This window comes from Amia ocellicauda, chromosome 20 (assembly GCF_036373705.1).
Source record: "Amia ocellicauda isolate fAmiCal2 chromosome 20, fAmiCal2.hap1, whole genome shotgun sequence".
Classification (NCBI taxonomy): domain Eukaryota; kingdom Metazoa; phylum Chordata; class Actinopteri; order Amiiformes; family Amiidae; genus Amia; species Amia ocellicauda.
In genome coordinates this window covers 8018931-8030792 of record NC_089869.1, presented here as the reverse complement: position 1 = coordinate 8030792, position 11862 = coordinate 8018931, and the positions used below count along the sequence as shown (strand labels likewise).

At 42.9% G+C, this 11862-nt stretch overlaps 2 protein-coding genes across 2 annotated transcripts; one reads left to right on the top strand and one right to left on the bottom strand.

Moving 5' to 3' along the window:
- The first annotated feature begins 520 nt into the window (after positions 1-520).
- On the top strand, positions 521-2684 carry LOC136716158 (serine/threonine-protein kinase N2-like). Its single transcript, XM_066693654.1, has one exon. The coding sequence runs from the start codon at positions 544-546 to the stop codon at positions 1630-1632; it is 1089 nt and encodes a 362-aa protein (XP_066549751.1). The 5' UTR covers positions 521-543; the 3' UTR covers positions 1633-2684.
- A 5408-nt stretch (positions 2685-8092) lies between these two features.
- LOC136716282 (tudor domain-containing protein 1-like) lies at positions 8093-11144 on the bottom strand. The gene is made up of 6 exons (XM_066693881.1): positions 11063-11144; positions 10682-10726; positions 10129-10236; positions 8655-8897; positions 8306-8422; positions 8093-8181 (listed from the first exon to the last, which is right to left on the bottom strand). The coding sequence occupies exons 1-6, from the start codon at positions 11142-11144 to the stop codon at positions 8093-8095; spliced, it is 684 nt and encodes a 227-aa protein (XP_066549978.1).
- Between the last annotated feature and the right edge of the window lie 718 nt (positions 11145-11862).

Below are 11862 nucleotides of genomic sequence, written 5' to 3'. Positions count from 1 at the left end.
CTGTGCCCCACACGTCACCATGGCGACGTGAACGCTATGACGTCACACTGGGTCCCGATACATAAATAGCGCTGCTTGAGCCGAAGCATTCAGATCGTGAGCTCACCTGACAGAGTTGACGACCCACGACACGCCTTAGCGACCCGCCTGTTCTTGGACCATCTACCAGAGAAAATGTTTTTTCCGGGGAGAATCCTGCCGCTAGTTTTTCCAGCAGCGCTGGTGCTTATGGGCTGGTATTGGTATAAGTCGCGCAAGAACAAGCCCGACGCCAGTACCGACACGGAGGAATGTGCTGGAGAGGAGCTGCAAAAAACACACAGCCCAGCGGCCTCCTCCAGCGAAGGCAGCCACGCCCTTGAGAAAAGCTGCCCCCTTGTGATTGGCCCTGTGAGCAGGACGACACAGGAGGATGCAGAGGAGAATTCAGACTCCCTGAATGACCCTATTGATCTGGAGGAGGAGTTTGAATATCTGGAAGAGAATGAACGTCTGGAGGTCGAGTTTGAACGTCTGCAGAAGGAGGAGAATGAACGCCTGGAGATGCAGGAGTTTGAGCAGCTGGAGAAGGAGATTGAAGACCTGGAGGAGTTTGAAGATCTGGAGAAGCTTCTCGAACTCCCACAGCCAGATCTGACGGGGCAATTTCATTGTTGTCTGGAGGATTTCAAATGTGTCACTGTTCTAGGGCGCGGCGCATTTGGAAAGGTGCTGCTTGCGGAGTCGAGAAGAACCACCCAAAGATTTGCCCTCAAGGCCATTCAAAAAAGAGGGGTTGTTGACAGTCAAGATGTTGCAAGCCTCATGTGTGAGAGGAGCGTCTTGCAGACTGTGAGCAGCGTGCACCACCCTTTCTTGGTGAACTTCTACGGCTCCTTCCAGACTGAGGAGCACTTGGTCTTCATCATGGAGTACGTCGCAGGGGGAGACCTCACGCTGGACGGAGAAGCGATCACAGAGCCCCGGGCTGTATTCAGTGCTGCTTGTGTGGTGCTGGGGGTGGATTTCCTGCACAGGCACAATATCGCACACAGGGATCTGAAGCTGCCCAACCTGCTGATGGACAGACGAGGCTTCGTGAAGATTGCGGACTTCGGTCTGTGCAAGGAAAATATGGGTGCAGGTGACCGGACAAGTTCGTTCTGCGGGACTCCTGACTTCCTCGCTCCAGAAGTCCTGTCGGAGGAGTCCTACACCCGTGCAGTTGATTGGTGGGCACTGGGGGTCCTGCTCTTTGAGATGATGGTGGGCGAGTGTCCTTTTACCGGAGCCAATGAGCGGGATCTGTACGAGAGTATCGTGAATGATCCAGTGCCATTCCCCCAGCACCTGTCAAACGAAGCAGTCTCCGTCATGACTAGGCTGATGAGCAAGAATCCTGCTTGGCGGCTCGGGGCCGGAGAGCGAGGCACCCAAGAAGTGATGCAGCACGCCTTCTTCAGGAGCGTGGACTGGCCTGGGCTGGAGGCACAGAGGGTAACGCCTCCATTTGTGCCCAACGTCAGAGAGCACAAGGATGTGGGTGATGATTTAACATCCGAAGCCCCAGTCCTCAGTCTTGGCTCCAGGGTCCTCAGCCCGGAGGAGCAGGACTTGTTCCAGGAGTTTGACTTCGTCGCGGACTGGTATTAAATGCCACTGGAGAGATGCCAACACTGGAACAAAGAATGACGACGCCACCCCAGGCAGCCCCATCCCGACTCCAGGACACCGCCTTCTCAGAGGGACCTCGTCTCCACCAGCACTGGAAGAAGTTTTTGGCTGTGGAGGAGAGCAGCAATAAGAAAACACATGTGGACCATCAAACGATTAGAGAAAGAAATCAAACAAGAAAATTGACTGTAAAAAATTGGAAGTTGACTAAAGTTAAGGCAACCAGCTGCACAGTATAGTCAGCTTTTGGGCACAATGTTGAACAAACTAGAATTAATGATTGCTTTCATCGAGATTCCTTGCCCAGCAAATGCTATGAGTAAATTCATTTGTAAGTTGAATTAACATGAGATTAAACATTGCAAGGACTTAAAGGTTTATATTAGGAGGACTTGAATTCCTGGGTTGTCATAAGACAATTTTTTAAACATTGCATTGATTTTAAGTATGTGTGAATAGAACTTGTACAAACAAGCTGAGTTTACTTAGAAAGGCTGTGCAGCTGGTTGCCTTAATATTGTGAGCTGATGCAATTTTGTTATCTTCTCACTTCATTGCATTAAGGACAGAAGACTTTCTTGCTCACTTCCAATAAAATGTTGATTTAAACAACAAACATTTCATGCACTTGAGTGTCATTCAAACATTGGTGGCTTAACAGCCACAAAATCCTATTCAAAAGAGAATACTGTAGCCTGTGCTTTAACCCTTACATGCATGAATTACAAGACATCCGTCTTCCCCCTTCCTTGAAATGACTGATCTAACAGTGGACAGGTCAAAACAGCTTTTCCAATGCATTCTTCTCAATCATGTTATGTTAGATGAGTGATTACTTCAAGAAGGGGAAGAAAGGATGTGAAAGGGTGTTTTCTAAGATAATTAGAACAGGACTTGAAAAGTGAACACTTGTAAACATTTGGTTTGGGCATCAACGTGGCTCTAAATAACATTTCTGAAAGTAAAATACCTATTTTCTAAAAATAGAAAAATGTACTGAAAGGATATAGGGTACAGGCTGAACATCCTATTCCATATATGCATGACAACACCTGTATTGTAGAAAGTCCACTACAGTGCTTTCTTTCTTTCATACCCAGAAAAAAATGTGATGTTTGTCACACCATACTTTAAATTAAACACGCTGCTTGCACATCCAAGAGGTTCTGTATATCCTATTTACAACCCAAAATAAGTAGAAATGTTCCCTGGTACACATAAAACAAACCAAAACTTGGTCAAACCCAACATGATGTTTGTCAGACCTTATTTAAACTGAAATATTTGGTTTGCACATCCAAGTGATTCTGTACAGCCTACATATTTATTTTTTGCTTGCAACAAAAGCTGTACTGCATAATATCCACTACAGTGCTCAGAGTTCTTGATATGAAGAAAACTCGATTAACTCAAACTTTGTCAATCTCATGGATGATGTTGATCACACCTCACTTGATTATATAATTGATGAGATATCTAGACTTCTGTGGGTGGAGGTTATCCTCACAGCAAGAGCTTGGTTGTGAGAGACTGCACCCTAGCAGAGCACTGAGAGCCAAGGTCCTTCAAGACCAAAAATCACCTCAAAAGCATATTTCAGTTATTTTGGGAAATCAATGTTCAGAGTGTAGAGAAGGCCAAACAGCAGAGCAAATGGAGTAGGCAAATCACTGACATCTTAAAATACAACAGCTTCTTCTAACACAACGGCGACACTCTGGACTGTTGTAAATGAGTTGGAGGGCTACATCATCCTCGATGGCTGTGAGGATGCCAATGTTGATGCCTTTGGTGCAGCTCTCCTTGGGCTCAGTGTCCTGGATACAACAGAGAGTTGAATTTGTGGAATAAGTGAATATCAAAATCAATCATGTACTACAATCAATTCATGTACTGAGATGGTATTGATTGGAGATACTTGGGTCCACACACACAATTATCGATGTGGAGATCTACAAAAGTGGAGGACAATACACGTTTGCATTCAAATAGCTCACTGACAGCATTTTTAAACAATATTGTGTAGAATATACTGCTAAAGTGCCCTGGAAAAAAGACAGCAATAACCTTTTCACACAGCTAATCCAAACCAAAGTGTGCCAGCCTGGCCACAAATTGTCTCTGGCTTGATGGAAATATGCTGGGAAGGATGATTTTATCTGAGCCAGCCTGGTACAGGTTAGCTGGTATACCCATCTGTGTGTTGGGAAAATGTGCCTACACATAATACCCGTTCCTCATTCAGTGCCCATGCTCTTAAATGCTTTCCAATATGTCCAACAAACTGTCTCTCATTAAAAGCATTTTAAACTTGCATAGCCCACAATACAAATGTTGAGTTTTCTTGACTTACTGCCCTTGCATGTAATCGTGTAAAATACTGTTTTATTTGGTGTAGTATTTTACATTTCATGAATAAAAACAATTCAATTTTTTAATACTTATGATTAAAATCTTTAAAAATCAATTCTTAAAATCACTTAAAATTTTTAAAATCTGTGATTTTAACAAAAAACAAAACAATTAACTTCAAAATAAACGTGCCCAAAACAACAAAACAAACGTGATTAAAGCAAAAACTGCTCACCAACATAAAAGTCAAATACATTGAAAATAACTGAAAATGCATTGGACAAAATAAAGAAACAATCAAAAAGGTAAAAAAATAAAAAACAAACAAAAAAGGTCCAATGCATTTAAAATTAAATCCAAAACGGTCAATGTATTTGACAAAAGAATATAACAAAACTAAACCAAAAAAACCCTAAACAATTAGTGGTTTAAAAGCAACTAAATCTTTAAAAACAATTAAGATTCCTTTTTAAAATCGTTTTAAAAACAATCATCCATAAAATATTTAAAAGATCTTGGACTCGGGCTCCAGCAGGGGGAACTGACCGTCCCCGGAGGTGGGTCCCATCACGGGATCCTGAGCTCCCCCAGATCTTGTATGTGCCAGTTCTTATAGGCTTCCTCCTTGCCCCTCTGATGGACCTCCAGATTGACATAGTCCCTTACGAACACCATGCCCCTCCGCGCGATGACAATCGGGTCCAGCTCCTGCTTGTTGAATAGACAGATGTTCCGTCCCTCCCACAGTGCCTGCTTCACTGCGCAGACGACACGCCACCAGCACCTCAGGGTAGATGATGATAATCCCCTGGCCGGACCGTACAGGATCTGCTGGGCGGTCGCCCGCGCAAGAACAGCAAACCTGTGGAGGAACGGAGAAAACAGGAGCCAGACCCTGTAATCGTGTAAGGTGAGATTTTAAAGAACCTGAAGTCCTGAAGGAGCAGATGCAATCTGGCAGGGGTCATTTATTTTCTATTGTCCATGGTATTCTGTAGCACCTCTTGATTAGGCTTTTAAAATTTGCACAGGTTGCACTGCATTTTGGGATGGCGCTTGGAGGTCCTGTAAAAAATGAAGTTACATTTACACTCATGTCATTTCTTCATAACAAGTCACAAAGAGAAAAGTAAGCAATATACATATTTTACATATGCAAAATACAATATACATATACATACATATTTATACATATATACATATTTTCACATGCAAAAGACAATTTCTATCACACAGCTTTAATACTCAAGTTATGAGTATTCAGTTACTTTAACAAAAACTTTGAGCCGTCAATAAATAAGGAATAAAAGGATATGCTCATATATTGCTTTTGTTGACCCGTTATAAAGCTTAGTATTTGTGTATGAATAAACAATGGGCATGGGTTATTCCACCAAATATTGATATCTGAATCTCAGTTAAAACATTAGTATTGTGTTATTTTAAAATGAATATGAACTTTTTTCTTTTCTCTGCATTATTCAAGGTCTGACAACACTTCATCTTTCTTGTTATTTTGACCAGTTGTCATTCTCTGCAAAGAAAAGTTCATAAATTACAATATTGATATTTGGAATTTGGGAGAAATGTTGTCAGTAGTTTATAGAATCAAAAAAATGTTCATTTTACCCAAACACATACCTAGAAATAGTAAAACCAGAGAAAATAATAATTTTGCAGACGTCTCTTATTTTTTTCCAGAGCTGTATATTTGTAGTTGGAAGGATAGGGAACCTACAGCTAACACATGTTTTAGATTTGGATGAATTCTCAGAGATTTCCAATTGCCAACATTAAATAATTATGTATTTAACATCAATAGATTAGAGATCACGGCGTGTATTTTATTCATGTTGTGCCATATGCTAATTGATTTATATATAGAATATATAGAATAATTCAGTGCAAACTTGTTTTAATATTTGTGGTCATTTAATCATTTAACCTGTCTGGCCTAAGAAATGCGTGAACGGCAAAAGAAAAAAAAAAACACAATAAAACCCTTTAAAACAGGAGCATACAATGACTTTTTTAACAAATACTTCAGTAATTATGCTGGAGTCTCTCATCACATTATAGGTAACAAGTACTCAGATACGAGGAGAAACAGCTGTGTTTAGCAAGCAATTTCAAGCCCTAAAACACAAAATATAAGGTATAGCCCAGTGCGGTCTGCTTTCTCCAAGACAAACATCTGAAACTCAATAAGCACCTGCAGCCTGGAATAGCCAGCCAGGAAATATGAAAGGCTCCCAATAAGGGGCTTCTGAGAGCACAGCATCAAAGCTCAGACTGACGGAGACATCTTGAAATATCGCACTGCATTTTAAATATTGAATTGTTATTGGACTATGATTACAGTTGTTTGCGAAAGACGACTTCACAATTTCCAAGCACTGTTCCCAAGCGTTAAAATGCTTTAGAAAAAGGTGAGTGAATGATGTTACAGACAGTGGGAGACTATTTAGCACAATCTGTAATCTTAATCTTGGATCAGGTAACAGGCAAATCTTTCTGTCTGCCTCATTCTGTATCATTCATTTGCAATGTTAATTATGGTTATAAACTAATCACTGGAAGAAACAATTATGCTTTTGTGGTTTTATGGCTTTATAATTCTCTTCACATGTGTGTGTGTTTGGTGGGGGGATCATAGCACAGCTCAACAAGGAACAATATATAAACAGCTCTGTTGCTGAGGAAAGATGTAGCCTCTTTGCCCTTTCTGCTAACCAAATTAGCTCACACCTCTGCCTTTTCACTTAAGACATGCATCATAGTAAAGGAAACTGTGACCAGATGCCACTTTTACCCAAAATATTCTGTGCTATAAACAATGCACATACACTCACCTAAAGGATTATTAGGAACACCATACTAATACTGTGTTTGACCCCCTTTCGCCTTCAGAACTGCCTTAATTCTACGTGGCATTGATTCAACAAGGTGCTGAAAGCATTCTTTAGAAATGTTGGCCCATATTGATAGCATAGCATCTTGCAGTTGATGGAGATTTGTGGGATGCACATCCAGGGCACGAAGCTCCCGTTCCACCACATCCCAAAGATGCTCTATTGGGTTGAGATCTGGTGACTGTGGGGGCCAGTTTAGTACAGTGAACTCATTGTCATGTTCAAGAAACCAATTTGAAATGATTCGACCTTTGTGACATGGTGCATTATCCTGCTGGAAGTAGCCATCAGAGGATGGGTACATGGTGGTCATAAAGGGATGGACATGGTCAGAAACAATGCTCAGGTAGGCCGTGGCATTTAAATGATGCCCAATTGGCACTAAGGGGCCTAAAGTGTGCCAAGAAAACATCCCCCACACCATTACACCACCACCACCAGCCTGCACAGTGGTAACAAGGCATGATGGATCCATGTTCTCATTCTGTTTACGCCAAATTCTGACTCTACCATCTGAATGTCTCAACAGAAATCGAGACTCATCAGACCAGGCAACATTTTTCCAGTCTTCAACTGTCCAAGTTTGGTGTGCTTGTGCAAATTGTAGCCTCTTTTTCCTATTTGTAGTGGAGATGAGTGGTACCCGGTGGGGTCTTCTGCTGTTGTAACCCATCCGCCTCAAGGTTGTACGTGTTGTGGCTTCACAAATGCTTTGCTGCATACCTCGGTTGTAACGAGTGGTTATTTCAGTCAAAGTTGCTCTTCTATCAGCTTGAATCAGTCGGCCCATTCTCCTCTGACCTCTAGCATCAACAAGGCATTTTCGCCCACAGGACTGCCGCATACTGGATGTTTTTCCCTTTTCACACCATTCTTTGTAAACCCTAGAAATGGTTGTGCGTGAAAATCCCAGTAACTGAGCAGATTGTGAAATACTCAGACCGGCCCGTCTGGCACCAACAACCATGCCACGCTCAAAATTGCTTAAATCACCTTTCTTTCCCATTCAGACATTCAGTTTGGAGTTCAGGAGATTGTCTTGACCAGGACCACACCCCTAAATGCATTGAAGCAACTGCCATGTGATTGGTTGGTTAGATAATTGCATTAATGAGAAATTGAACAGGTGTTCCTAATAATCCTTTAGGTGAGTGTATATGCCGTGACACAGTAAACTAGTAATATTTAATACCGCAGTTTGGATCTTGTTTATTGCAGTGATCTGCCAGATCCATCATGAGGGCTCGGAGCTTATCCACTTCCACTGAAAAACACGAACAATGCGGACAGTATAAAGACATTACAAAGTGCAGCACATACAATCAGTACAAAACACACCTAGCACACATCCTATCCCGACTGGAATGAAGAGGAACTGTTTTCATCACCTGGCTGATCAGCTGTCAAGGCGTAGAACAAACTGGGGCTCCTGACCACTGCAATGTGCAACTGGAAAGTGTCACTGGTGGGCAACACCACGGTCTTCCAGTCCTTTGGAAAGCCACCTGGGAGAGAGGGGAAGAAAGAGTGTTAACTAATTATTAGAGATCCCCAAAGGTAAAGAAGAATGTGTTTTCCCACCACTTAAACAGTAACTGAACACTCTCATCCTCTTACTCTAATATGCTTTAAGAGTTTATTGCAATGACAGATTCCCTTTCATAACTGGCACTAAGACCACAAAGTCACATTCTGACTCCCAGCGATCTGGCACTTATGACTGGAGGAGTCGTATACCTCTGGGTTCAGGAATGGGTGCGGCCGTGGTGACGGGTGGGGCAGACACTGTGGTGGTCTTACAGATGGACATTTCCTCTGCAGTGAGAATATCACCGATGCTCTGCCCGTCCCGGAGCAGCTCGATGCCAGACCTTCTCTCGCTGGTGCAGAGGACCTTGGCTTGGAGCTGGACGGCAGCAGTGAGCTGCTGAAACCGCCTGCTGGCGTCTTTGGTCCACTCTCTGGGCATTCGCTCGTCCCCTGCATGACAACACCAGTCAATTAAAGGATGTTCCCACAAATAACCTTTTCTTTCGCTTTCTACCCTCATATGAAATGACTCTTGAAGCTGCATTTCACAGAAGTACACATTTCAGTGACACCTTCATGGGTTTCCCTTCAGTTTCTGTTGGGTGCCCTCTGCTGGACAGATGGAGACACAACCAGGATTTGAACAATATCTGTGTATTTTACAGACTTCAGTGTGATGCTTTAACAACAAGAAAGCAACTGCAATATACCTAACAACCTGAAAACTACATCATCAAGAGAAAAGATCAGCATACAGGGCAATGAATGTGTGCTGCAATGACAAATCATGAAGTAGCCTTTGAGTAGACAAAAGGCACAACACAGGGCGCTTACTGGGATTCATACTACAAAACAAGTCATTTGGGTTTTGACATTTTCCACATACAACATAGTGAAAGTGCATCTCATTGCCAAGGCATCTCTGAATTGTACACTGCAGTGCATTCTTTGGCCACAGGAGGGCTGTCAATGAGTGGAGATAGATGTTCATAGAGGTTTACTCCCATTACTGACAAGTTCCACAGAACGACACAGTAAGAATTAAGTAGTTCACAATTGTGATTGCAGAGATCTAAAGAGGCCCAATTACAATCATTAATTTAAACCATTTCCATTTTAACATTACATGCCTGCTAAAGCACAGGGAATAGCTTGCATCGGCAGCTGCATCTGCAGGACGATTCTGGATTTGACTGGGAGCCAGTGAAGCCGTTTGAAGGTGGGGGTGATGTGTTCCCAGGCCCTGGACGGGGTGAGGACACGTGCTGCAGAGCTCTCTAAATGCCTACGTTTGTTCAGTGTTTGAGCAGAGCCACCAAAAAGAAGAGCATTACACTAATCCAACCTGGAGGAGACAAATGCACGGATGAGAGATTCAGCAGCAGCATGTTAGCGAAGCACAGAGTCTGAAGATATTCTTGAGGTGGAAGAAAGCAGTTTGGGTAGTATGGCGAACATCAGAATCAAAAGAGAGTGTGGAGTCTAATTTAACACCAAGGATCCCGACTCCAGCTGAAAGTGACTCAATGAAACCAGGGAACCAGCAGAGACTGGTTCTGGGCTTTCTCTAGGGTGGAGGGGGTGCTGATCACACAAATAAAGGAGCTGCATCTTGATTTAAAAAGTAGTTCCTAAAGAGGACTTCCTGGATTCATCACCACTGCCACTGTGCAACACCTACCAGTGAACTGGGAGCAACAGACGGCCCCTGGGGCGGGCCTGAAGTCCTCTGAAGTGGCCGTCTGCATACACTGCTCTCTCAGACTGACCTGCAGCTCCTCAATGGCACCTGATCACATTAGAGAAGCCGGAAATAACTCACACACACACAAGAAAACAGGTTCATGCACCAAGACACGAGAATTATTGAAACTTCATGTACAGAACAGCACAAAATGGGGCATCTAGCATTAGAGGGAGGGGGATATGGTGTAGTGGCGAGTACAACATGGGATTTAGGTATGAACTAAATTGAGAAAGTACATCTTCACCGAAGCAGATCCCTGTGGCAAGCAGTTCAACTCCTACTGAGAACAGGAGAGCGCCACAGAAATACTTCTAAAATTACGCTCAGTGGGGGCACAGAGGAATGGAGACAAAGTGACTCATATTGTCCAGTTTCTGAAAGATGAACTCCTCTGGACTCTCCACATGGGTAACGACAGCAGGAAAGGTGTCACCCACACACAGGGTGAGAGGTTCAGGGAGAGGCATTTCTCCAGTCCCATTCTTACCCCCTGCTTTCTTGAAGTTTTCCAACGCTGCATTCAGAATGCAATCTGAAAAAACAGCAGAGGTCACAGCCTTGCAACAAAACACTGTTTTATTATGAGATTACTACTATTTTATTACTTATATCTTGCTCCCTCGGACTGTTCTTTCCATCATTTGGCTCTACAGCATATCCTTGATCCAAGAGAAATTCCCCCAACTGCTTTCCTGTAATTTCAAACACATCCATTACATTCAAAAAAGCTCACGCCCATCTATCTAAAATAATCAATTAAACTTGGTTTGTGTTTTTGTTTGTAAGGTGCAGTATATTCTATATATGCAACTATTGTACACTTAGTTCATGGTCAGATAATAAATGGCCTGGAAAACAGAAAAAATACCAATAGCTGTCAGGGTAATATCGACGGCAAAAACGGTGTTGCCTTCCAACAGCTCCAGCACAGTCACCAGGGAGCTCTTCATGGGGAGAAGCCGTCTCACTGCAATGCAGCACTCCTCGCTCCACACGTTAAAGGGGGCCGCCACAGAAATATCTATAACCCTCAATATACACTGACCTGCACAAGGAGTGCTGTTGTTTTTAGTCTCTTAACTCTTTAACCAGAGCGTTTTGTGGTTTTCTGTCGACTTCTTCTGGTTGCAGAACATGTGATCAGGCTACACTCGGTTGAGTTGATGTAATGATCTTCTTGTGATACAAATGTGAATGAACGGTGCACATTGGGAACTGTGCACTCATTGTACAACGGCAGTTTTCTTGTTTTGTTACGATGGAGATTTGAAGTACAGAGAGGAAACGCCGGCTTCAATGTGTAATTACACAATGGCTCCACTATTTTCTCTCCCTTGTACTGTAAGGGTACGACTGAGAAAAAGCCTTGAACGTTGAAATAATCATGCTAACTGCTGCAAAGGTGATTTTTGTTGGCATTAGGAATTGGGTTTCCAGTCATTTATGTAAAGTTTAACTGAACTGTTTAAGAATGGATGTGAAGCGATTTAAAATGTTACTTTTAACAGGTGAAACCAATGGAAGGATAAAACAGCATTTTAACTAGCACAGATGAGGGATGTACCATCACTGAAACACTGATGCTAAGAGTATTGTTGTTACGGAGGACTAGGCACAGAACGGAGAGGCAGAGAAGAGTCGTAACGGGCGAAGGGTCAAGAGCAGGCA

Coding starts and splice junctions, on each gene's coding strand:
- LOC136716158 (XM_066693654.1), top strand. CDS start 544: ATGCAGGAGTTTGAGCAGCTGGAGAAGGAGATTGAAGACCTGGAGGAG.
- LOC136716282 (XM_066693881.1), bottom strand. CDS start 11,144: ATGAAGAGCTCCCTGGTGACTGTGCTGGAGCTGTTGGAAGGCAACACC. Junction 8,423..8,654: donor ACCCATTCCTGAACCCAGAG/GTATACGACTCC, acceptor CCTCTCTCCCAG/GTGGCTTTCCAAAGGACTGG. Junction 8,182..8,305: donor CTTGACAGCTGATCAGCCAG/GTGATGAAAACA, acceptor CGTGTTTTTCAG/TGGAAGTGGATAAGCTCCGA.